Source organism: Ranitomeya variabilis, chromosome 1, assembly GCF_051348905.1.
Source record: "Ranitomeya variabilis isolate aRanVar5 chromosome 1, aRanVar5.hap1, whole genome shotgun sequence".
Taxonomy (NCBI): domain Eukaryota; kingdom Metazoa; phylum Chordata; class Amphibia; order Anura; family Dendrobatidae; genus Ranitomeya; species Ranitomeya variabilis.
In genome coordinates this window covers 3,436,164-3,462,224 of record NC_135232.1, presented here as the reverse complement: position 1 = coordinate 3,462,224, position 26,061 = coordinate 3,436,164, and the positions used below count along the sequence as shown (strand labels likewise).

The 26,061-nt window shown below is 46.8% G+C and overlaps 1 protein-coding gene across 2 annotated transcripts in view; it reads left to right on the top strand.

The window, feature by feature from the left end:
• TMEM8B (transmembrane protein 8B) overlaps nucleotides 1-25,449 on the top strand; it is a 241,517-nt gene extending 216,068 nt beyond the window's left edge. Inside the window, exons 12-14 of one of the 2 annotated variants that reach the window (XM_077281255.1) lie at nucleotides 7,012-7,128; nucleotides 24,224-25,017; nucleotides 25,362-25,449. In XM_077281255.1, coding sequence (XP_077137370.1) covers nucleotides 7,012-7,128; nucleotides 24,224-24,559 — 453 coding nt within the window. In that variant the 3' untranslated portion in view covers nucleotides 24,560-25,017; nucleotides 25,362-25,449. Of the gene's footprint in view, nucleotides 1-7,011; nucleotides 7,129-24,223; nucleotides 25,018-25,361 lie in introns of those variants that run through there. The other variant, XM_077281256.1, reaches the window with a different exon arrangement.
• Nucleotides 25,450-26,061: the final 612 nt, after the last annotated feature.

Here is a 26,061-nt window from a genome sequence, read left to right as displayed (position 1 = left end):
CTGTGGTTGTTATTGTTTATAGGTTGGGCACTGTGGTTGTTATTGTTTATGGGTTGGGGCACTGTGGTTGTTATTGTTTATGGGTTGGGGCCCTGTGGTTATTATTTATGGGTTGGGGCACTGTGGTTGTTATTGTTTATGGGTTGGTCACTGTGGTTGTTATTGTTTATGGGTTGGGCACTGTGGTTGTTATTGTTTATGGGTTGGGGCACTGTGGTTGTTATTGTTTATGGGTTGGGGCACTGTGGTTGTTATTGTTTATGGGTGGAGGGCACTGTGGTTGTTATTGTTTATGGGTTGGGGCACTGTGGTTGTTATTGTTTATGGGTTGGGGCACTGTGGTTGTTATTGTTTATGGGTTGGGGCACTGTGGCTGTAATTGTTTTTGGGTTGGGGCACTGGCTGTTATTGTTTATGGGTTGGAGCACTGTGGTTGTTATTGTTTATGGGTGGGAGGCACTGTGGTTGTTATTGTTTATGGGTGGAGGGCACTGTGGTTGTTATTGTTTATGGGTGGAGGGCACTGTGGTTGTTATTGTTTATGGGTGGAGGGCACTGGTTGTTACTGTATGTGGGTGCGGGCACTGTGGTTGTTATTGTTTATGGGTGGAGGGCACTGTGGTTGTTATTGTTTATGAGTTGGGGCACTGTGGTTGTTAATGTTTAGGGGTGTGGGGCACTGTTAGGGGTGGTGTAGTTGTTATTGTTTATGGGTGTGGGGCACTGTGGTTGTTATTGTTTATGGGTGGAGGGCACTTTGGTTGTTATTGTTTATGGGTGGGGGCACTGTGGTTGTTATTGTTTATGGGTGGGAGGCACTGTGGTTTTTATTGTTTATGGGTTGGGGTACTGTGGTTGTTATTGTTTATGGGTGGAGTGCACTTTGGTTGTTATCGTTTATGGGTTGGGGCACTGTGGTTGTTATTCTTTTTGGGTTGGGGCACTGTGGGTGTTATTGTTTATAGGTGGCAGGCACTGTGGTTGTAATTGTTTATAGGTTGGGGCACTCTGGTGGTTATTGTTTATGGGTGGGAGGCACTGTGGTTGTTATTGTTTATGGGTGGGAGGCACTGTGGCTGTTATTGTTTATGGGTGGAGGGCACTGTGGTTGTTATTGTTTATGGGTGGAGGGCACTATGGTTGTTATTGTTTATGGGTGGAGGGCACTGTGGTTGTTATTGTTTATGGGTGGAGGGCACTGTGGCTGTTATTGTTTATGGGTGGAGGGCACCGTGGTTGTTATTGTTTATGGGTGGAGGGCACTGTGGTTATTATTGTTTATAGGTGGAGAGCACTGTGGCTGTTATTGTTTATGGGTGGGGGCACTGTGGTTGTTATTGTTTATGGGTGGAGGGCACTGTGGTTGTTATTGTTTATGGGTGGAGGGCACTGTGGTCGTTATTGTTTATGGGTGGGGGCACTGTGGTTGTTATTGTTTATGGGTGGAGGGCACTGTGGTTGTTATTGTTTATGGGTGGAGGGCACTGTGGTTGTTATTGTTTATGGGTGGCGGGCACTGTGGTTGTTATTGTTTATGGGTGGCGGGCACTGTGGTTGTTATTGTTTATGGGTGGCGGGCACTGTGGTTGTTATTGTTTATGGGTGGAGGGCAGTGTGGTTGTAATTGTTTATGGGTGGAGGGCACTGTGGTTGCTTTTCTTTTTGGGTTGGGGAACTGTGGTGGTTATTGTTTATGGGTGGAGAGCACTGTGGTTGTTATTGTATGTGGGTGCGGGCACTGTGGTTGTTATTGTTTATGGGTGGAGGGCACTGTGGTTGTAATTGTTTATGGGTGAAGGGCACTGTGGCTACTATTGTTAATGGGTTGGGGCACTGTGGTGGTTATTGTTTATGGGTGGAGGGCACTGTAATTGTTATTGTTCATGGGTTGGGGCACTGTGGTTGTTATTGTTTATGGGTGGAGGGCACTGTGGTTGTTATTGTTTATGGGTTGGGGCACTGTGGTTGTTAATGTTTAGGGGTGTGGGGCACTGTTAGGGGTGGTGTAGTTGTTATTGTTTATGGGTGTGGGGCACTGTGGTTGTTATTGTTTATGGGTGGAGGGCACTTTGGTTGTTATTGTTTATGGGTGGGGGCACTGTGGTTGTTTTTGTTTATGGGTGGGAGGCACTGTGGTTGTTATTGTTTATGGGTTGGGGTACTGTGGTTGTTATTGTTTATGGGTGGAGTGCACTTTGGTTGTTATCGTTTATGGGTTGGGGCACTGTGGTTGTTATTGTTTATGGGTTGGGGCGCTGTGGCTGTAATTGATTTTGGGTTGGGGCACTGTGGTTGTAATTGTTTTTGGGTTGGGGCACTGTGGTTGTTATTGTTTGTGGGTTTGGTACTGTGGTTGTTATTGTTTATGGTGTGGGGCACTGTGGCTGTAATTGTTTTTGGGTTGTGGCACTGTCGCTGTAATTGATTTTGGGTTGGGGCACTGTGGTTGTTATTGTTTATGGGTTGGGCACTGTGGTTGTTATTGTTTATGGGTTGGGGCACTGTGGATGTTATTGTTTGTGGGTTGGGCACTGTGGTTGTTATTGTTTATGGGTGGAGGGCACTGTGGCTGTAATTGTTTTTGGGTTGGGGCACTGTGGTTGTTATTGTTTTTGGGTTGGGGCACTGTGGTGGTTATTGTTTATGGGTGGAGGGCACTGTAATTGTTATTGTTCATGGGTTGGGGCACTGTGGTTGTTATTGTTTATGGGTGGAGGGCACTGTGGTTGTTATTGTTTATGGGTTGGGGCACTGTGGTTGTTAATGTTTAGGGATGTTGGGCACTGTTAGGGGTGGTGTAGTTGTTATTGTTTATGGGTGTGGGGCACTGTGGTTGTTATTGTTTATGGGTGGAGGGCACTTTGGTTGTTATTGTTTATGGGTGGGGGCACTGTGGTTGTTTTTGTTTATGGGTGGGAGGCACTGTGGTTGTTATTGTTTATGGGTTGGGGTACTGTGGTTGTTATTGTTTATGGGTGGAGTGCACTTTGGTTGTTATCGTTTATGGGTTGGGGCACTGTGGTTGTTATTGTTTATGGGTTGGGGCGCTGTGGCTGTAATTGTTTTTGGGTTGGGGCACTGTGGTTGTAATTGTTTTTGGGTTGGGGCACTGTGGTTGTTATTGTTTGTGGGTTTGGTACTGTGGTTGTTATTGTTTATGGTGTGGGGCACTGTGGCTGTAATTGTTTTTGGGTTGTGGCACTGTCGCTGTAATTGATTTTGGGTTGGGGCACTGTGGTTGTTATTGTTTATGGGTTGGGCACTGTGGTTGCTATTGTTTATGGGTTGGGGCACTGTGGATGTTATTGTTTGTGGGTTGGGCACTGTGGTTGTTATTGTTTATGGGTGGAGGGCACTGTGGCTGTAATTGTTTTTGGGTTGGGGCACTGTGGTTGTTATTGTTTTTGGGTTGGGGCACTGTGGTTGTTATTGTTTATGGGTTGGGGCACTGTGGCTGTTATTGTTTAAGGGTTGGAGCACTGTGGCTGTAATTGCTTTTGGGTTAGGGCACTGTGGTTGTTATTGTTTATGGGTTGGGGCACTTTGACTGTAATTGTTTATGGGTTGGGCACTGTGGTTGTTATTGTTTATGGGTTGGGGCACTGTGGTTGTAATTGTTTATGGGTTGGGCACTGTGGTTGTTATTGTTTATGGGTTGGGGCACTGTGGTTGTAATTGTTTATGGGTTGGGCACTGTGGTTGTAATTGTTTATGGGTTGGGCACTGTGGTTATTTATGGGTTGGGGCACTGTGGTTGTTGTTTATGGGTTGGGGCACTGTGGTTGTTATTGTTTATAGGTTGGGCACTGTGGTTGCTATTGTTTATGGGTTGGGGCTCTGTGGTTGTTATTGTTTATGGGTTGGGGCACTGTGGTTATTGTTTATGGGTTGGGGCACTGTGGTTGTTATTGTTTATGGGTAGGTCACTGTGGTTGTTATTGTTTATGGGTTGGGCACTGTGGTTGTTATTGTTTATGGGTTGGGGCACTGTGGTTGTTATTGTTTATGGGTTGGGGCACTGTGGTTGTTATTGTTTATGGGTTGGGGCACTGTGGTTGTTATTGTTTATGGGTGGAGGGCACTGTGGTTGTTATTGTTTATGGGTTGGGGTACTGTGGTTGTTATTGTTTATGGGTGGAGTGCACTTTGGTTGTTATCGTTTATGGGTTGGGGCACTGTGGTTGTTATTGTTTATGGGTTGGGGCACTGTGGTTGTTATCGTTTATGGGTTGGGGCACTGTGGTTGTTATTGTTTATGGGTGGAGGGCACTGTGGTTGTTATTGTTTATGGGTTGGGGCACTGTGGTTGTTATTGTTTATGGGTGGAGGGCACTGTGGTTGTTATTGTTTATGGGTTGGGGCACTGTGGTTGTTATTGTTTATGGGTTGGGGCACTGTGGTTGTTATTGTTTATGGGTTGGGGCACTGTGGCTGTTTGTGGGTTTGGCACTGTGGTTGTTATTGTTTATGGGTTGGGGCACTGTGGATGTTATTGTTTGTGGGTTGGGCACTGTGGTTGTTATTGTTTATGGGTGGAGGGCACTGTGGCTGTAATTGTTTTTGGGTTGGGGCACTGTGGTTGTAATTGTTTTTGGGTTGGGGCACTGTGGTTGTTATTGTTTGTGGGTTTGGTACTGTGGTTGTTATTGTTTATGGTGTGGGGCACTGTGGCTGTAATTGTTTTTGGGTTGGGGCACTGTCGCTGTAATTGATTTTGGGTTGGGGCACTGTGGTTGTTGTTTGTGGGTTTGGCACTGTGGTTGTTATTGTTTATAGATTGGGGCACTGTGGCTGTAATTGTTTATGGGTTGGCACTGTGGTTGTTATTGTTTATGGGTTGGGCACTGTGGTTGTTATTGTTTATGGGTTGGGGCACTGTGGATGTTATTGTTTGTGGGTTGGGCACTGTGGTTGTTATTGTTTATAGATTGGGGCACTGTGGCTGTAATTGTTTATGGGTTGGCACTGTGGTTGTTATTGTTTATGGGTTGGGCACTGTGGTTGTTATTGTTTATGGGTTGGGGCACTGTGGATGTTATTGTTTGTGGGTTGGGCACTGTGGTTGTTATTGTTTATGGGTGGAGGGCACAGTGGCTGTAATTGTTTTTGGGCTGGGGCACTGTGGTTGTTATTGTTTTTGGGTTGGGGCACTGTGGTTGTTATTGTTTATGGGTTGGGGCACTGTTGTTGTTATTGTTTATGGGTGGAGGGCACTGTGGCTGTAATTGTTTTTGGGTTGGGGCACTGTGGTTGTTATTGTTTATGGGTTGGGGCAATGTGGTTGTTATTGTTTATGGGTTGGGGCACTGTGGCTGTTATTGTTTAAGGGTTGGAGCACTGTGGCTGTAATTGCTTTTGGGTTAGGGCACTGTGGTTGTTATTGTTTATGGTTGGGCACTGTGGTTGTTATTGTTTATGGGTTGGGGCACTGTGGTTGTAATTGTTTATGGGTGGAGGGCACTGTGGTTGTTATTGTTTATGGGTTGGGCACTGTGGTTATTTATGGGTTGGGGCACTGTGGTTGTTGTTTATGGGTTGGGGCACTGTGGTTGTTATTGTTTATAGGTTGGGCACTGTGGTTGTTATTGTTTATGGGTTGGGGCACTGTGGTTGTTATTGTTTATGGGTTGGGGCACTGTGGTTATTGTTTATGGGTTGGGGCACTGTGGTTGTTATTTTTTATGGGTTGGTCACTGTGGTTGTTATTGTTTATGGGTTGGGCACTGTGGTTGTTATTGTTTATGGGTTGGGGCACTGTGGTAGTTATTGTTTATGGGTTGGGGCACTGTGGTTGTTATTGTTTATGGGTTGGGGCACTGTGGTTGTTATCGTTTATGGGTTGGGGCACTGTGGTTGTTATTGTTTATGGGTGGAGGGCACTGTGGTTGTTATCGTTTATGGGTTGGGGCACTGTGGTTGTTATTGTTTATGGGTTGGGGCACTGTGGTTGTTATCGTTTATGGGTTGGGGCACTGTGGTTGTTATTGTTTATGCGTGGAGGGCACTGTGGTTGTTATTGTTTATGGGTTGGGGCACTGTGGTTGTTATTGTTTATGGGTTGGGGCACTGTGGCTGTAATTGTTTTTGGGTTGGGGCACTGGCTGTTATTGTTTATGGGTGGGGGCACTGTGGTTGTTATTGTTTATGGGTTGGAGCACTGTGGTTGTTATTGTTTATGGGTGGGAGGCACTGTGGTTGTTATTGTTTATGGGTGGAGGGCACTGTGGTTGTTATTGTTTATGGGTGGAGGGCACTGTGGTTGTTATTGTTTTGGGGTTGGGGCACTGTGGTTGTTATTGTTCATGGGTTGGGGCACTGTGGTTGTTATTGTTCATGGGTTGGGGCACTGTGGTTGTTATTGTTTATGGGTTGGGGCACTGTGGTTGTTATTGTTTATGGGTGGAGGGCACTGTGGTTGTTATTGTTTATGGGTTGGGGCACTGTGGTTGTTATTGTTTATGGGTTGGGGCACTGTGGTTGTTATTGTTTATGGGTGGAGGGCACTGTGGTTGTTATTGTTTATGGGTTGGGGCACTGTGGTTGTTATTGATTATGGGTTGGGGCACTGTGGTTGTTATTGTTTATGGGTGGAGGGCACTGTGGTTGTTGTTTATGGGTTGGGGCACTGTGGTTGTTATTGTTTATGGGTTGGGGTACTGTGGTTGTTATTGTTTATGGGTGGAGGGCACTGTGGTTATTATTGTTTATGGGTTGGGGCACTGTGGTTGTTATTGTTTATGGGTTGGAGCACGGTGGCTGTAATTGCTTTTGGGTTGGGGTACTGTGGTTATTATTGTTTGTGGGTCGGGCACTGTGATTGTTATTGTTTGTGGGTGGGGGTACTGTGATTCAGTGTTTATGGGTATGGGGCACTCTGGTGGTACAGGAGGTGCCATGCAGTTGTGTGACCGGATGCCAGTGTGGGTGTTCTTGTCTTTCTCGTTTTTGGACAGGTGTTTTGTCGCTCAGTTACTGATAAAAATCCGATTGCTTCTTCTCTTTTTGTTCCAGGTTCTTTACCTCCTTGGGGCCATGTTGTTGTCCATGGCTCTCCAGCTGGATCGACATGGCTTGTGGAACCTCCTGGGGCCCAGTTTGTTTGCTGTGGGCATCATGGCCATTGCTTGGGTAAGTGAATCACTTTTCCTGGTCAGACATTTGGGCAAATGAGTGGGGTCACCTGGAATTACCTGTAGTCGGAGTGATTGAAGGGACCCACATTGCCAGGTGTCAGAATCAGGACAAAGTCTGCACCACAACTGTAGGAACCAGCAGGTTTCATTCCGTAACCTTTATTCCTTCATTTTCATCGCACCTGACCCAAGTTTCAGATTTCTCTCTTGTGCCGGAGTCTGCCCAAGTGATATAGGCTGGATGTAAGGCCTGTGTGTTTCTGCTAGTAAAATAGGTGAGACTGGAGCTCATTAGTATATACAGTAGATATAAAAAGTCTTCACGCCCCAGGTAAAATTCCAGGAATTTGTCACGTAAAATATAATCCTACAAGAAGAATCATTTCACAACTTTTTCACCCATTAATGTTGTCCAACGTGTGTATAGATCCATTGAGAAATAAACTGAAATCATTTTAGGAGGGAGGGGGAGGTAACAATACTACAATAATGTGGTTGCATAAGTTTTAACACCCTCTTGTAATTGGGAATGTGGTTGTGCTCAGAATCGGCTGATCACATTTCCCCTTATGCTACATAGTAGTCAGCACTCAGCTGCCGTCATTTACAGCCATTCTGATAAAGTGTCGCTGCTCTAGTAGGATTTTCCTGACATTTTCTGGTCCATAAACAGCTGGCAACACAGCAAAGGATCTCATTTTGCAAAGTTATCAGGAGCAGGTAGAAAAACATCACACCTACTATGGACACTGAGGTTATCAAGAAGGGGCTGAAATTTGCCACGACAGCGACATTACCTAGAGCTAGACGCCCTTAACAAAATTGGTTCGGGTGGCTGTCAAGAGGTGACAGCAACATTAAACGAACTGTAGGAATATTTGGCAGTTACTGATTACGTGTGACAACAAACTCCCGTATTCAATTGTCCTGTCTGTGTGGTCAGGGGGGCAAGACAAAAACCTTTTCTTACAAGGAGAAACATCCAACACCAACAATGTTTTACCAAGACCTCCATAAAGTCAGCCAAAAATATCTGGGGAAACATGTTATGTTTGATGAGACCAAGCAGGAACTATTTGGCCATAATTTCAAAAGGTGCAAAGCCAATACTGTTCATTACTATAAGGTCACCATCCCCACAGTGAGGCATGGTGGGGGCAACATTGTGCTCTGTGGATGTTTTTCAGCAGCTTGAACTGGGGCTTTGGGTAAGGGGGTGGCAATTATGAACAGAATAAATATCAATCAAATTTACCCTTCTGGCCTCTGCTGAAAAGCTGAAGATGAGGAGGAATTTCACCTTTCAGTGCAACAATGACCCTAAGTGACCTCCAAATTACCAAAAGAATGGCTTCTCTAGAAGAAGATGGAAGTTCTGGAACAGCCGAGCCCAACCCAGACCTGAACTTATGTGACAATCTGTGGTGACCTGAAGAGGGCGCTGTACATGGGAGATGCCCCTGCAATCTGACACGTGGAGCTACTACAAGGAGAAGCCAGCGAAAATCACCATTTCTAGATGTGCTGCGATGGTAAATTCTGACCCAAAAAGACTGAACACTGCCAGAAATTCACAGGAGACTGCAACAAAGTATTAGTGTAAGGTTTTGCAGATTTATGCTACCACATTATTTTACAAAATTTTTCTTTCTTCGCCTGAAAAGATTTCAATTTAATTTTTAATCGAATTGTACAGATTATGGGGCATATCAAAGGAGGAAAAGAAGATCTGAAATTATTCTTCTTTGTAGTGTTTTTTTCCATGACAAAAATATCAGGAACAGCACTCCGGTCAGTTTACGTATCCAGCTGGGTGCAAGACAAGTGGCGCTCGTAGCTCATGGAAAGTCGGCCGGGTTGGGACGCAACTGCCGACGTGCAGGACCTGCAGCACCTGACCGCAGATGGAGGGACCGGGGTGGAGCCAGCCAACGCATTCCCGAAGGAGGTAGTGGAGAGCGGCAGGGACCGGCAGGACAGAAGGGAGGTCGGGAGAGCTGAGGTCAATACCGGGAGGACAGCGAGGTACAAGCGCGAGATACAGAAGAGAGGTCAGGTACAAGCCAAGTGTCAGAAACCATGGAGGGCAGCAGAGGTAACAGGGGAATACGCAAAACGGGCAGTCAAGGCGGAGCAGAAACCAGGTAAACAAACAGACAATACCGACTCAACAGACAAAAGCCAAACAGGGAGACAGACCGGGTCAGAAACAGGAGATCATACCAGAAGCATGCACAAGCACACAGGGGTCAACTAACTCAGCCGAGGGCAGAAGTATAACTGACAAGGAACGAAGCCCAATAGAGGCTATTAAAGCCCTCACATAACCAGAAAGAGGCCAGCAGCATTAACCCCTGACACACAAGCCAAGAACTTTCACATAAACCATGACAAAAAATCTTTGATTTTATCAAAAGGGGTGTAGATTTTTTATATCCACTGTAGGCTGGACATCACCCTTTGTGTCTCTCCTAGTGATGTAGGCTGAACATAAACCTTGTGTGTCCCTCTCTCAGTAATATAGGCTGGATGAAAGGCATTCATGTCTCCCTCCCAGTAATGTAGCCTGGATGTGAGACCTGTGTTTCTACCAGTAATATAGACTGGATGTGAGGCTATGTCTATCTGACAGCAATATAGATAGGACAAGAGTTCTGTGTCTTTCACAGTAATACAGGCTGGATGTGAGATCTGTGTGTTTTTCTCAGTAATACAGGCTGGATGTGAGATCTGTGTTTTTCTCAGTAATACAGGCTGGATGTGAGATCTGTGTTTTTCTCAGTAATATAGACTGGATGTGAGGCCTGTGTCTCTCCCAGTAATGTGGACGGAATGTGAGGTATGTGTGTCTCTCTCTTAGTAATATAGGCTGTATGTGAGACCTCTATACCAGTATAACAGGCTGGATGTGAGGTGTGTGTAATATAGACTAGATGTGAGGCCTGTCTCACATCCAGCCTATATTACTAGGAGAGACACACACCTCACATCCAACCTATATTACTATGAGAGAGGCATGTGTGTCTCTCCCAGGAATATAGACTGGATGTGAGGCTGTCTCTCTCCTAGTACCATAGGCTGGATGTAAGGGTTATGTCTCTCCCAGTAATAATACAGGCTGGATGCGAGGCCCGTGTATCTCGCTGTAAAAATACAGGATGGATGTGAGGCCCGTGTATCTCCCGGTAATAATACAGGATGGATGTGAGGCCCGAGTATCTCCCGGTAATAATACCAGATGGATGTGACGCCCGTGTATCCCGCGGTAATAATACAGGATGGATGTGAGGCCCGCGTATCTCCCGGTAATAATACAGGATGGATGTGAGGCCCGCGTATCTCCCGGTAATAATACAGGATGGATGTGATGCCCGTGTATCTTCTGGTAATAATACAGGATGGATGTGAGGCCCGTGTATCTTCTGGTAATAATACAGGATGGATGTGAGGCCCGTGTATCTCCCGGTAATAATGCAGGATGGATGTGAGGCCCGTGTATCTTCTGGTAATAATACAGGATGGATGTGAGGCCTGTGTATCTCCCGGTAATAATACAGGATGGATGTGAGGCCCGTGTATCTCCCGGTAATAATACAGGATGGATGTGAGGCCTGTGTATCTTCTGGTAATAATACAGGATGGATGTGAGGCCCGTGTATCTCCCGGTAATAATACAGGATGGATGTGAGGCCTGTGTATCTTCTGGTAATAATACAGGATGGATGTGAGGCCCGTGTATCTTCTGGTAATAATACAGGATGGATGTGAGGCCTGTGTATCTCCCGGTAATAATACAGGATGGATGTGAGGCCCGTGTATCTCCCGGTAATAATACAGGATGGATGTGAGGCCCGTGTATCTTCTGGTAATAATACAGGATGGATGTGAGGCCCGTGTATCTCCCGGTAATAATACAGGATGGATGTGAGGCCCGTGTATCTCCTGGTAATAATACAGGATGGATGTGAGGCCCGTGTATCTTCTGGTAATAATACAGGATGGATGTGAGGCCCGTGTATCTTCTGGTAATAATACAGGATGGATGTGAGGCCCGTGTATCTCCCGGTAATAATACAGGATGGATGTGAGGCCCGTGTATCTCCCGGTAATAATACAGGATGGATGTGAGGCCCGTGTATCTCCCGGTAATAATACAGGATGGATGTGAGGCCCGTGTATCTTCTGGTAATAATACAGGATAGATGTGAGGCCCGTGTATCTCCCGGTAATAATACAGGATGGATGTGAGGCCCGTGTATCTCCCGGTAATAATACAGGATGGATGTGATGCCCGTGTATCTTCTGGTAATAATACAGGATGGATGTGAGGCCCGTGTATCTTCTGGTAATAATACAGGATGGATGTGAGGCCCGAGTATCTTCTGATAATAATACAGGATGGATGTGAGGCCCGTGTATCTTCTGTTAATAATACAGGATGGATGTGAGGCCTGTGTATGTCCCGGTAATAATACAGGATGGATGTGAGGCCTGTGTATCTCCCGGTAATAATACAGGATGGATGTGAGGCCCGTGTATCTCCCGGTAATAATACAGGATGGATGTGAGGCCCGTGTATCTTCTGGTAATAATACAGGATGGATGTGAGGCCTGTGTATCTCCCGGTAATAATACAGGATGGATGTGATGCCCGTGTATCTTCTGGTAATAATACAGGATGGATGTGAGGCCCGTGTATCTTCTGGTAATAATACAGGATGGATGTGATGCCCGTGTATCTTCTGGTAATAATACAGGATGGATGTGAGGCCCGTGTATCTTCTGGTAATAATACAGGATGGATGTGAGGCCCGTGTATCTTCTGGTAATAATACAGGATGGATGTGAGGCCTGTGTATCTCCCGGTAATAATACAGGATGGATGTGAGGCCCGTGTATCTTCTGGTAATAATACAGGATGGATGTGAGGCCCGTGTATCTCCCGGTAATAATACAGGATGGATGTGAGGCCCGTGTATCTTCTGGTAATAATACAGGATGGATGTGAGGCCCGTGTATCTCCCGGTAATAATACAGGATGGATGTGAGGCCCGTGTATCTTCTGGTAATAATACAGGATGGATGTGAGGCCCGTGTATCTCCCGGTAATAATACAGGATGGATGTGAGGCCCGTGTATCTTCTGGTAATAATACAGGATGGATGTGAGGCCCGTGTATCTTCTGGTAATAATACAGGATGGATGTGAGGCCTGTGTATCTCCCGGTAATAATACAGGATGGATGTGAGGCCCGTGTATCTTCTGGTAATAATACAGGATGGATGTGAGGCCCGTGTATCTTCTGGTAATAATACAGGATGGATGTGAGGCCTGTGTATCTTCTGGTAATAATACAGGATGGATGTGAGGCCCGTGTATCTTCTGGTAATAATACAGGATGGATGTGAGGCCTGTGTATCTCCCGGTAATAATACAGGATGGATGTGAGGCCCGTGTATCTCCCGGTAATAATACAGGATGGATGTGAGGCCCGTGTATCTTCTGGTAATAATACAGGATGGATGTGAGGCCTGTGTATCTCCCGGTAATAATACAGGATGGATGTGAGGCCTGTGTATCTTCTGGTAATAATACAGGATAGATGTGAGGCCCGTGTATCTCCCGGTAATAATACAGGATGGATGTGAGGCCTGTGTATCTCCCGGTAATAATACAGGATGGATGTGAGGCCCGTATATCTTCTGGTAATAATACAGGATGGATGTGAGGCCCGTGTATCTCGCGGTAATAATACAGGATGGATGTGAGGCCCGTGTATCTCGCGGTAATAATACAGGATGGATGTGAGGCCCGTGTATCTCACGGTAATAATACAGGATGGATGTGAGGCCCGTGTATCTTCTGGTAATAATACAGGATGGATGTGAGGCCTGTGTATCTCCCGGTAATAATACAGGATGGATGTGAGGCCTGTGTATCTCCCGGTAATAATACAGGATGGATGTGAGGCCCGAGTATCTCCCGGTAATAATACCAGATGGATGTGACGCCCGTGTATCCTGCGGTAATAATACAGGATGGATGTGAGGCCCGCGTATCTCCCGGTAATAATACAGGATGGATGTGAGGCCCGCGTATCTCCCGGTAATAATACAGGATGGATGTGAGGCCCGTGTATCTTCTGGTAATAATACAGGATGGATGTGAGGCCTGTGTATCTCCCGGTAATAATACAGGATGGATGTGATGCCCGTGTATCTTCTGGTAATAATACAGGATGGATGTGAGGCCCGTGTATCTTCTGGTAATAATACAGGATGGATGTGAGGCCCGTGTATCTTCTGGTAATAATACAGGATAGATGTGAGGCCCGTGTATCTTCTGGTAATAATACAGGATGGATGTGAGGCCTGTGTATCTCCCGGTAATAATACAGGATGGATGTGATGCCCGTGTATCTCCCGGTAATAATACAGGATGGATGTGAGGCCCGTGTATCTCCCGGTAATAATACAGGATGGATGTGAGGCCCGTGTATCTTCTGTTAATAATACAGGATGGATGTGAGGCCTGTGTATGTCCCGGTAATAATACAGGATGGATGTGAGGCCTGTGTATCTCCCGGTAATAATACAGGATGGATGTGAGGCCCGTGTATCTCCCGGTAATAATACAGGATGGATGTGATGCCCGTGTAGCTTCTGGTAATAATACCGGATGGATGTGAGGCCTGTGTATCTTCTGGTAATAATACAGGATGGATGTGAGGCCCGTGTATCTTCTGGTAATAATACAGGATGGATGTGAGGCCTGTGTATCTCCCGGTAATAATACAGGATGGATGTGATGCCCGTGTATCTTCTGGTAATAATACAGGATGGATGTGAGGCCCGTGTATCTTCTGGTAATAATACAGGATGGATGTGATGCCCGTGTATCTTCTGGTAATAATACAGGATGGATGTGAGGCCTGTGTATCTCCCGGTAATAATACAGGATGGATGTGAGGCCCGTGTATCTTCTGGTAATAATACAGGATGGATGTGAGGCCCGTGTATCTCCCGGTAATAATACAGGATGGATGTGAGGCCCGTGTATCTTCTGGTAATAATACAGGATGGATGTGAGGCCCGTGTATCTTCTGGTAATAATACAGGATGGATGTGAGGCCTGTGTATCTCCCGGTAATAATACAGGATGGATGTGAGGCCCGTGTATCTTCTGGTAATAATACAGGATGGATGTGAGGCCCGTGTATCTTCTGGTAATAATACAGGATGGATGTGAGGCCTGTGTATCTCCCGGTAATAATACAGGATGGATGTGAGGCCTGTGTATCTCCCGGTAATAATACAGGATGGATGTGAGGCCCGTATATCTTCTGGTAATAATACAGGATGGATGTGAGGCCTGTGTATCTCCCGGTAATAATACAGGATGGATGTGAGGCCTGTGTATCTCCCGGTAATAATACAGGATGGATGTGAGGCCCGAGTATCTCCCGGTAATAATACCAGATGGATGTGACGCCCGTGTATCCTGCGGTAATAATACAGGATGGATGTGAGGCCCGCGTATCTCCCGGTAATAATACAGGATGGATGTGAGGCCCGCGTATCTCCCGGTAATAATACAGGATGGATGTGAGGCCCGTGTATCTTCTGGTAATAATACAGGATGGATGTGAGGCCTGTGTATCTCCCGGTAATAATACAGGATGGATGTGAGGCCCGTATATCTTCTGGTAATAATACAGGATGGATGTGAGGCCTGTGTATCTCCCGGTAATAATACAGGATGGATGTGAGGCCCGTGTATCTTCTGGTAATAATACAGGATGGATGTGAGGCCTGTGTATCTCCCGGTAATAATACAGGATGGATGTGAGGCCCGTGTATCTTCTGGTAATAATACAGGATGGATGTGAGGCCCGTGTATCTTCTGGTAATAATACAGGATGGATGTGAGGCCCGTGTATCTTCTGGTAATAATACAGGATAGATGTGAGGCCCGTGTATCTTCTGGTAATAATACAGGATGGATGTGAGGCCTGTGTATCTCCCGGTAATAATACAGGATGGATGTGATGCCCGTGTATCTCCCGGTAATAATACAGGATGGATGTGAGGCCCGTGTATCTCCCGGTAATAATACAGGATGGATGTGAGGCCCGTGTATCTTCTGTTAATAATACAGGATGGATGTGAGGCCTGTGTATGTCCCGGTAATAATACAGGATGGATGTGAGGCCTGTGTATCTCCCGGTAATAATACAGGATGGATGTGAGGCCCGTGTATCTCCCGGTAATAATACAGGATGGATGTGATGCCCGTGTAGCTTCTGGTAATAATACCGGATGGATGTGAGGCCCGTGTATCTCGCGGTACTAATACCGGATGGATGTGAGGCCCGTGTATCTTCTGGTAATAATACAGGATGGATGTGAGGCCCGTGTATCTCCCGGTAATAATGCAGGATGGATGTGAGGCCCGTGTATCTCGCGGTAATAATACAGGATGGATGTGAGGCCCGTATATCTTCTGGTAATAATACAGGATGGATGTGAGGCCCGTGTATCTTCTGATAATAATACAGGATGGATGTGAGGCCCGTGTATCTTCTGGTAATAATACAGGATAGATGTGAGGCCCGTGTATCTTCTGGTAATAATACAGGATGGATGTGAGGCCCGTGTATCTTCTGATAATAATACAGGATGGATGTGAGGCCCGTGTATCTTCTGGTAATAATACAGGATAGATGTGAGGCCCGTATATCTTCTGGTAATAATACAGGATGGATGTGAGGCCCGTGTATCTTCTGATAATAATACAGGATAGATGTGAGGCCCGTGTATCTTCTGGTAATAATACAGGATGGATGTGAGGCCTGTGTATCTCCCGGTATTAATACAGGATGGATGTGAGGCCCGTGTATTTCGCGGTAATAATACAGGATGGATGTGAGGCCTGTGTATCTCCCGGTAATAATACAGGATGGATGTGAGGCCCGTGTATCTTCTGGTAATAATACAGGATGGATGTGAGGCCCGTGTATCTTCTGATAATAATACAGGATGGATGTGAGGCCCGTGTATCTTCTGGTAATAATACAGGATGGATGTGAGGCCCGTGTATCTTCTGGTAATAATACAGGATAGATGTGAGGCCCGTGTATCTTCTGGTAATAATACAGGATGGATGTGAGGCCCGTGTATCTCCCGGTAATACAGGATGGATGTGAGGCCCGTGTATCTCCCGGTATTAATACAGGATGGATGTGAGGCCCGTGTATCTTCTGGTAATAATACAGGATGGATGTGAGGCCCGTGTATTTCGCGGTAATAATACAGGATGGATGTGAGGCTCGGCTATCTTCTGGTAATAATACAGGATGGATGTGAGGCCCGTGTATATTCTGGTAATAATACAGGATGGATATGAGGCCCGTGTATCTCCCGGTAATAATACAGGATGGATGTGAGGCCCGTGTATCTCGCGGTAATAATACAGGATGGATGTGAGGCCCGTGTATCTCCCGGTAATAATACAGGATGGATGTGAGGCCTGTGTATCTCCCGGTAATAATACAGGATGGATGTGAGGCCCGTGTATCTCGCGGTAATAATACAGGATGGATTTGAGGCCCGTGTATCTCACGGTAATAATACAGGATGGATATGAGGCCCGTGTATCTTCTGGTAATAATACAGGATGGATATGAGGCCCGTGTATCTCCCGGTAATAATGCCGGATGGATGTGAGGCCCGTGTATCTCGTGGTAATAATACTGGATGGACACGAGGCCAGTGCATATGGCAGTAATAATACCAGATGGACGTGAGGCCCGAGTATCTTGCGATAATAATACAGGATAGATATGAGGCCCGCATATCTCGTGGTAATAATACCGGATGGACATGAGGCCAGCGCATCTTGCGGTAATAATACAGGATGGATGTGAGGCCCGTGTATCTCCCGGTAATACAGGATGGATGTGAGGCCCGTGTATCTCCCGGTATTAATACAGGATGGATGTGAGGCCCGTGTATCTTCTGGTAATAATACAGGATGGATGTGAGGCCCGTGTATCTCCCGGTAATAATACAGGATGGATGTGATGCCCGTGTATCTTCTGGTAATAATACAGGATGGATGTGAGGCCCGTGTATCTCCCGGTAATACAGGATGGATGTGAGGCCCGTGTATCTTTCGGTATTAATACAGGATGGATGTGAGGCCCGTGTATCTTCTGGTAATAATACAGGATGGATGTGAGGCCCGTGTATCTCCCGGTAATACAGGATGGATGTGAGGCCCGTGTATCTCCCGGTATTAATACAGGATGGATGTGAGGCCCGTGTATATTCTGGTAATAATACAGGATGGATGTGAGGCCCGTGTATCTCCCGGTAATACAGGATGGATGTGAGGCCCGTGTATCTCCCGGTATTAATACAGGATGGATGTGAGGCCCGTGTATCTTCTGGTAATAATACAGGATAGATGTGAGGCCCGTGTATCTCCCGGTAATAATGCAGGATGGATGTGAGGCCCGTGTATCTCCCGGTAATAATACAGGATGGATGTGAGGCCCGTGTATCTTCTGGTAATAATACAGGATAGATGTGAGGCCCGTGTATCTTCTGGTAATAATACAGGATGGATGTGAGGCCCGTGCAGATGGCAGTAATAATACCGGATGGACATGAGGCCCGTGTATCTTGCGGTAATAATACCGGTAATGATACTGGATGAACGTGAGGCCCGAGTATCTCGTGGTAATAAAACCAGATGGACGCGAGTCCCATGTATCTCGTGGTAATAATACTGGATGGACGTGAGGCCCGAGTATCTTGCGGTAATAATACAGGATAGATATGAGGCCCGCATATCTCGTGGTAATAATACCGGATGGACATGAGGCCAGCGCATTTTGCGGTAATAATACAGGATGGATGTGAGGCCCGTGTATCTTCTGGTAATAATACAGGATGGATGTGAGGACCGTGTATCTCGCGGTAAGAATACAGGATGGATGTGAGGCCCGTGTATCTTCTGTTAATAATACAGGATGGATGTGAGGCCCATGTATCTCCCGGTAATAATACAGGATGGATGTGAGGACCGTGTATCTTCTGGTAATAATACAGGATGGATGTGAGGCCCGTGTATCTCGCGGTAAGAATACAGGATGGATGTGAGGCCCGTGTATCTTCTGTTAATAATACATGATGGATGTGAGGACCGTGTATCTCCCGGTATTAATACAGGATGGATGTGAGGCCCGTGTATCTTCTGTTAATAATACAGGATGGATGTGCGGACCATGTATCTTCTGGTAATAATACAGGATGGATGTGAGGCCTGCGTATTTTGTGGTAATAATACAGGATGGATGCGAGGACCGTGTATCTCCCGGTAATAATACAGGATGGATGTGAGGCTCACGTATCTCGTAGTAATTCGTGATGGATGTGAGGCCCGCATATCTCACGGTAATACATGATGGATGTGAGGCCCATGTATCTTGTGGTAATACATGATGGATGTGAGGCCCATGTATCTCGGGGTAATACATGATGGATGTGAGGCCCGCATATCTCGGGGTAATACATGATGGATGTGAGGCCCATGTATCTCACGGTAATACATGATGGATGTGAGGCCCATGTATCTTGTGGTAATATATGAAGGATGCGAGGCCCATGTATCTCCTGGTAATACATGAAGGATGCGAGGCCCATGTATCTCCTGGTAATACATGATGGACGTGAGGCCCGCATATCGCGCAATAATGCATGATGGGTGTGAGACCCAGGTATCTCCCGGTAATACAGGATGGATGCGAGGCCCACGTATCTCGCGGTATGTCACGAATCCCACCGTGCTGCCACCAATGTCACGGATCGTGGGTGACGTTTGGCCAGCACATGGCTATCACATCTGCAGGGGGCTTATCTTAGTTATCCCACCACTGCTAACGTGATGAAAACACAATCAAGGCTATTGACCTACCAATTTACCACAGGGGCTTATTTTAGTTATACCACTGCTGCTACAACATAACACGAACTGCAGGGATTTATGTATATCCCGCTTTCCAGTTCCGCTTCGGAACTTGCAGCTCTCCGGTGCCCCCCTTACCCTCAGGTCAGTCAGGGAACTACACCTAGGATAATTGGTCGCCGGATGGGCCGCTTCACTGTGGACTGGCTAGCACGCGCGCTGCAGCGAGGGAATTATAAATGCTCAGGCTGCAGTCAGACAATAGCTTATAAAACCCCATTCCGTCGCTGCCAGCTCACCTGCCTAGCCCAGAACACACTTTGCTGCCACCAGCTCAGATTTCTCCAGAGGGGTTCAGAGCCAACCCAAATTAGTAGCGTAATTTAGAAGACTTGGGGTACGTTTTAGAGCAAGGTAACAAAGGTAGTAAATATTTAACTTTTACTCCATAAAAAGATTAGGCAGTGTTTATAAAAGGTATATCAAGATTTTACAAGATGAGAATTTAAAGTATGTACAGCAATTATAAAAAACAGGGATTAAAACAGAAAGTAACACTCACATGTGCTCAGATCATTTCAACTAACCAGGCTGTAACAGCTCCTCAGGCAAGACTGAAGGTTGGGTTGAGTGCCGTGCCTAATACTTGCAGGCCTGTGACATCACTAAAGGGGCTGGTTTACCTGCACCCTCCCCTCTCCTCAAAGTTACAGATTTTACCAGCAATACTTATAATTCTCAAAACTTGGCTCGCGTGTCTAGCAGAGTAATGGCACACACCTCACTCATCTTATTTTGAAATTAGCTTTCTAATGACACCACATTTGTACTAGGTGTTCCACATGGTTGAGGAGAAATCAGCACTTTGTATTCGTTGTGTTTAGCTGCTAGCACTTACAGTGGTTGACAGATCAGATGGAAATTCGCAATATGTACTCCTTATTTTTCTAGCCCAAATCGGTGGCCCAATATCTTACTATAATAGAACAAAGAGCCTCATGCCTTTTGAGAGAGACTATACCAGTTTTAGCTGGTACTAGATGGGAGAATTGTCTACCGCAGCTACAGGGGCAATAAACATTCTTTTGGTGGGAGGGACTGAGAGGTTTGGGATTCACACACACACACAGCAGCAGAAGTGAAGAGAGACAGGGGGGTCAGAGCCCACAGCATGTGTGATAACAGGGGGAAAATGAAAAATCCTACTCCATTTTATACATTAACATCACAATTCATGATGGATGTGAGGCCCATGTATCTCCCGGTAATACATGATGGATGAGAGGCCTGCGTATCTCACGGTAATACATGATGAATGTGAGGCACGCGAATCTCACGGTAATACAGGAAAGACACGAAGCCCGCATCTCTCCTGGTAATACAGGATGGATTTGAGACCCCTGTATCTCCCGGTAATACATGATGGATGCAAGGCCCACGTATCTCCCAGTATTGCATGATGGATGAGAGGCCCGCGTATCTCACGGTAATACATGATGGATGTGAGGCCCAAGTATGTTGGGATAATAATACAGGATGGATGTGAGGGCTGCGTGTCTTCTGTTAATACATGATGGATGTGAGGCCCATGTATCTTGTGGTAATATATGATAGATGCGAGGTCCATGTATCTCCTGGAAATACATGTTGGTTGTGAAGCCCGCGTATCTCGCATGATACATGATGGATGTGAAGCCCATGTATCTCCCAGTAAAACATGATCGAGGAGGGGCCCGCGTATCTCACAGTAATAATACAGGATGGACGCGAGGCCCGCATGTCTCGCAATAATGCATAATGAATATGAGGCCCATGTATCTCGCTATAACAATACAGGATGGATGTGAGGCCCGCGTATCTCGTAGTAATTCATGATGGATGTGAGGCCCGCGTATCTCGTAGTAATTCATGATGGATGTGAGGCCCGCGTATCTCGTAGTAATTCATGATGGATGTGAGGCCCGCGTATCTCGTAGTAATTCATGATGGATGTGAGGCCCTCGTATCTCACAGTAATACAGGATGGATGTGAGGCCCGTGTATCTAACGGTAATAATACAGGATGGATGTGAGGCCCGTGTATCTAACGGTAATAATACAGGATGGATGTGAGGCCCGTATATCTTGCGGTAATATATGATGGATGCAAGGCCTGTATATCTCCCGGTAATAATGCAGGATGGATGTGAGGCCCGTGTATCTTCTGGTAATAATACATGATGGATGTGAGGCCCGTGTATCTCGTAGTAATTCATGATGGATGTGAGGCCCGTATATCTCCCGGTAATAATACAGGATGGATGTGAGGCCCGTGTATCTCGTAGTAATTCATGATGGATGTGAGGCCCGTATATCTTGCGGTAATATATGATGGATGCAAGGCCTGTATATCTCCCGGTAATAATACAGGATGGATGTGAGGCCCGCGTATCTCGTAGTAATTCATGATGGATGTGAGGCCCTCGTATCTCACAGTAATACAGGATGGATGTGAGGCCCGTGTATCTTCTGGTAATAATACAGGATGGATGTGAGGCCTGTGTATCTCCCGGTAATAATACAGGATGGATGTGAGGCCCGTGTATCTAACGGTAATAATACAGGATGGATGTGAGGCCCGTATATCTTGCGGTAATATATGATGGATGCAAGGCCTGTATATCTCCCGGTAATAATACATGATGGATGTGAGGCCCGTATATCTCCCGGTAATAATACAGGATGGATGTGAGGCCCGTGTATCTCGTAGTAATTCATGATGGATGTGAGGCCCGTGTATCTCGTAGTAATTCATGATGGATGTGAGGCCCGTATATCTTGCGGTAATATATGATGGATGCAAGGCCTGTATATCTCCCGGTAATAATACAGGATGGATGTGAGGCCCTCGTATCTCACAGTAATACAGGATGGATGTGAGGCCCGTGTATCTTCTGGTAATAATACAGGATGGATGTGAGGCCTGTGTATCTCCCGGTAATAATACAGGATGGATGTGAGGCCCGTGTATCTAACGGTAATAATACAGGATGGATGTGAGGCCCGTATATCTTGCGGTAATATGTGATGGATGCAAGGCCTGTATATCTCCCGGTAATAATACATGATGGATGTGAGGCCCTCATATCTCCCGGTAATAATACAGGATGGATGTGAGGCCCGTGTATCTCGTAGTAATTCATGATGGATGTGAGGCCCGTATATCTCCCGGTAATAATACAGGATGGATGTGAGGCCCGTGTATCTCGTAGTAATTCATGATGGATGTGAGGCCCGTATATCTTGCGGTAATATATGATGGATGCAAGGCCTGTATATCTCCCGGTAATAATACAGGATGGATGTGAGGCCCGTGTATCTCACAGTAATTCATGATGGATGTGAGGCCCGCGTATCTCACAGTAATACATGATGGATGTGAGGCCCGTATATCTTGCGGTAATATATGATGGATGCAAGGCCTGTATATCTCCCGGTAATAATACATGATGGATGTGAGGCCCGAGTATGTCGGGATAATAATACATGATGGATGTGAGGCCCGAGTATGTCGGGATAATAATACATGATGGATGAGAGGCCCGCGTATCTCGCTGTAATACATGATGGATGTAAGACCAGGGTATCTCCCGGTAATACGTGATGGATGTGAGGCCCGAGTATGTCGGGATAATAATACAGGATGGATGTGAGGCCCGAGTATGTCGGGATAATAATACAGGATGGATGTGAGGCCCGAGTATGTCGGGATAATAATACATGATGGATGTGAGACCAGGGTATCTCGCTGTAATACATGATGGATGTAAGACCAGGGTATCTCCCGGTAATACGTGATGGATGTGAGGCCCGTATATCTTGCGGTAATATATGATGGATGCAAGGCCTGTATATCTCCCGGTAATAATACAGGATGGATGTGAGGCCTGAGTATGTCGGGATAATAATACACGATGGATGTGAGGCCCGTGTATCTCACAGTAATACATGATGGATGTAAGACAAGGGTATCTCCCGGTAATACGTGATGGATGTGAGGCCCGTATATCTTGCGGTAATATATGATGGATGCAAGGCCTGTATATCTCCCGGTAATAATACAGGATGGATGTGAGGCCTGAGTATGTCGGGATAATAATACACGATGGATGTGAGGCCCGTATATCTCACAGTAATACATGATGGATGTAAGACAAGGGTATCTCCCGGTAATACATGATGGATGTGAGGCCCGAGTATGTCGGGATAATAATACATGATGGATGAGAGGCCCGCGTATCTCGCTGTAATACATGATGGATGAGAGGCCCGCGTATCTCACAGTAATACATGATGGATGTGAGGCCTTTCTGTCATGTGAACTGTGTGTGAATCCAGGGCACTGTTGTTACTGTTAGTTTATGTAACACCACTCCTTCTACCCTGTACCTACCTTCTGTGCTTTTCTCCTTGTCCATTGCGTATTTGGTTCATCCACCCTGCAATACTTTCTCCCCTCTCCACTATCTCATCACAGAGAGCAGTCAGGCCTGGGCAGGAGTTGTGACAGATTAGCATTCGACTTCAAAACTCTATCCACAAAACAGTAGAACATTTTTAATGAAGACAATCTAGAAAGTTGCTTAAAGGAGTTGCCCAGTATGTGGAGAAACGTTTTAAAATTCTTTTTTACTTCTTGTAAAATAAAAAAGTGAGTACTCACCACCCTATTATTGCTGTTCCAGCAACGTTGGGTTTCCTGGCATTTGTGTGACATTTATATGCCATGTGAACAGTGCAGTGCGAGAGCTGCAGGCCATTAGAGGTCACTGATCGTCTGCAGCGCTCGTGTGACATTTCAGGAGTGTCTGGAGCCCCCTGCACCCAATGCCAGAGGGGTGGGCTCATTTGCTGTGGGGGGAATACATCATCTAAGAAGGGGTTGACCAAGTAGTGGACAATCCTCTGAACCGTGCCTTTAAGGCTCATGTACATTTGTGTAATTCGGGCCATAGATTCCTTTGCCGAGATCCCCACTCTCAGCACTACGCAGTATAATGAGCAGGACCCTTCATCTAGAGCTCGGGGGTCTCACGGATATGTCAGGAGGTAGCGGGACCAATAATGCTCTTCTCTTTCAGACTTTCCGCACCATCCGGAGACGGCACTGTTACCCACCCACCTGGAAGCGATGGCTCTTCTACCTTTGCCCAGGGACCCTCATTGCCAGCTCCGCTGTTGCACTCTATGCCTTTGTGGAGACAGAGGAGAACTACTTCTACATCCACAGCATCTGGCACATGCTGATCGCAGGCAGCGTGGGCTTCCTTCTGCCTCCACGGGCCAAGCCTGATGGGAGGGTGGCCCCCTTGGCTCGCAGGAAGGGCTGTGGGTACCAGCTGTGTGTCAATGAGCAGGAGGAGCTAGGACTGGTGGACCCCGGCGCCGTCTCCATCAACAGCATCTGCACCAGCTGACATGTGCGGAGTGAGGACACGTGTGATGTCAGTGCCACAGATGGCGCTCCGCCATCAGTATTACCTCATTCCGGCTGTGCCTGGTGGCAGAGGACATCGGAGGGATGCGCTGCGCCTGTGACAGACCTGAACTCTTCATCTCTTCCACATTTACTTGAATAGAAGGCTCCATAGACTCCAGGTCTTCATGTCCTGCACACGGCTGGTGGTCGGGGTCCACCAGTGCCAGACACGGTCTTGTGTGACACTCGGACGAGCCGCATGTTGGGGCAAATGTTTACATTTTACAATAAAACCAGACAGTGTAATAAATGGCGGCAGCGCCTTTAATTGTGTTCTGCTCACCCTTGCACATACCCGTTGTGGCGTCATTAGTGGGGAAAGCAGCTGCAGGGTAAGAAATGGGGGATTGTGCTGTCGGGCAGGGTAAGTAATGGGAAACTGTGCTGTCGGGCAGGGTAAGTAATGGGAAACTGTGCTGTCGGGCAGGCATGGTAAGTAATGGGAGACTGTGCTGTCGGGCAGGCATGGTAAGTAATGGGAGACTGTGCTGTCGGGCAGGGTAAGTAATGGGAGACTGTGCTGTCGGGCAGGCATGGTAAGTAATGGGAGACTGTTCTGTCGGGCAGGCATGGTAAGTAATGGGAGACTGTGCTGTCGGGCAGGGTGAGTAATGGGAGACTGTGCTGTCGGGCAGGCATGGTAAGTAATGGGAGACTGTGCTGTCGGGCAGGGTAAGTAATGGGAAACTGTGCTGTCGGGCAGGCATGGTAAGTAATGGGAGACTGTGCTGTCGGGCAAGCATGGTAAGTAATGGGAGACTGCTGTCGGGCAGGGTAAGTAATGGGAGACTGTGCTGTCGGGCAAGCATGGTAAGTAATGGGAGACTGTGCTGTCGGGCAAGCATGGTAAGTAATGGGAGACTGTGCTGTCTGGCAGGGTAAGTAATGGGAAACTGTGCTGTCGGGCAGGCATGGTAAGTAATGGGAGACTGTGCTGTCTGGCAGGGTAAGTAATGGGAAACTGTGCTGTCGGGCAGGCATGGTAAGTAATGGGAGACACTGCTGTCGTGCAGGCATGGTAAGTAATGGGAAACTGTGCTGTCGGGCAGGCATGGTAAGTAATGGGAGACACTGCTGTCGTGCAGGCATGGTAAGTAATGGGAGACTGTGCTGTCGGGCAGGCATGGTAAGTAATGGGAGACTGCTGTCGGGCAGGCATGGTAAGTAATGGGAGACTGTGCTGTCGGGCAGGCATGGTAAGTAATGGGAGACTGCTGTCGGGCAGGCATGGTAAGTAATGGGAGACTGTGCTGTCGGGCAGGCATGGTAAGTAATGGGAGACTGCTGTCGGTCAGGGTAAGTAATGGGAGACTGTGCTGTCGGGCAGGCATGGTAAGTAATGGGAAACTGCTATCGGGCAGGCATGATAAATAATGGGAAATTGTGCTGTCGGGCAGGCATGGTAAGTAATGGGAGACTGCTGTCGGGCAGGGTAAGTAA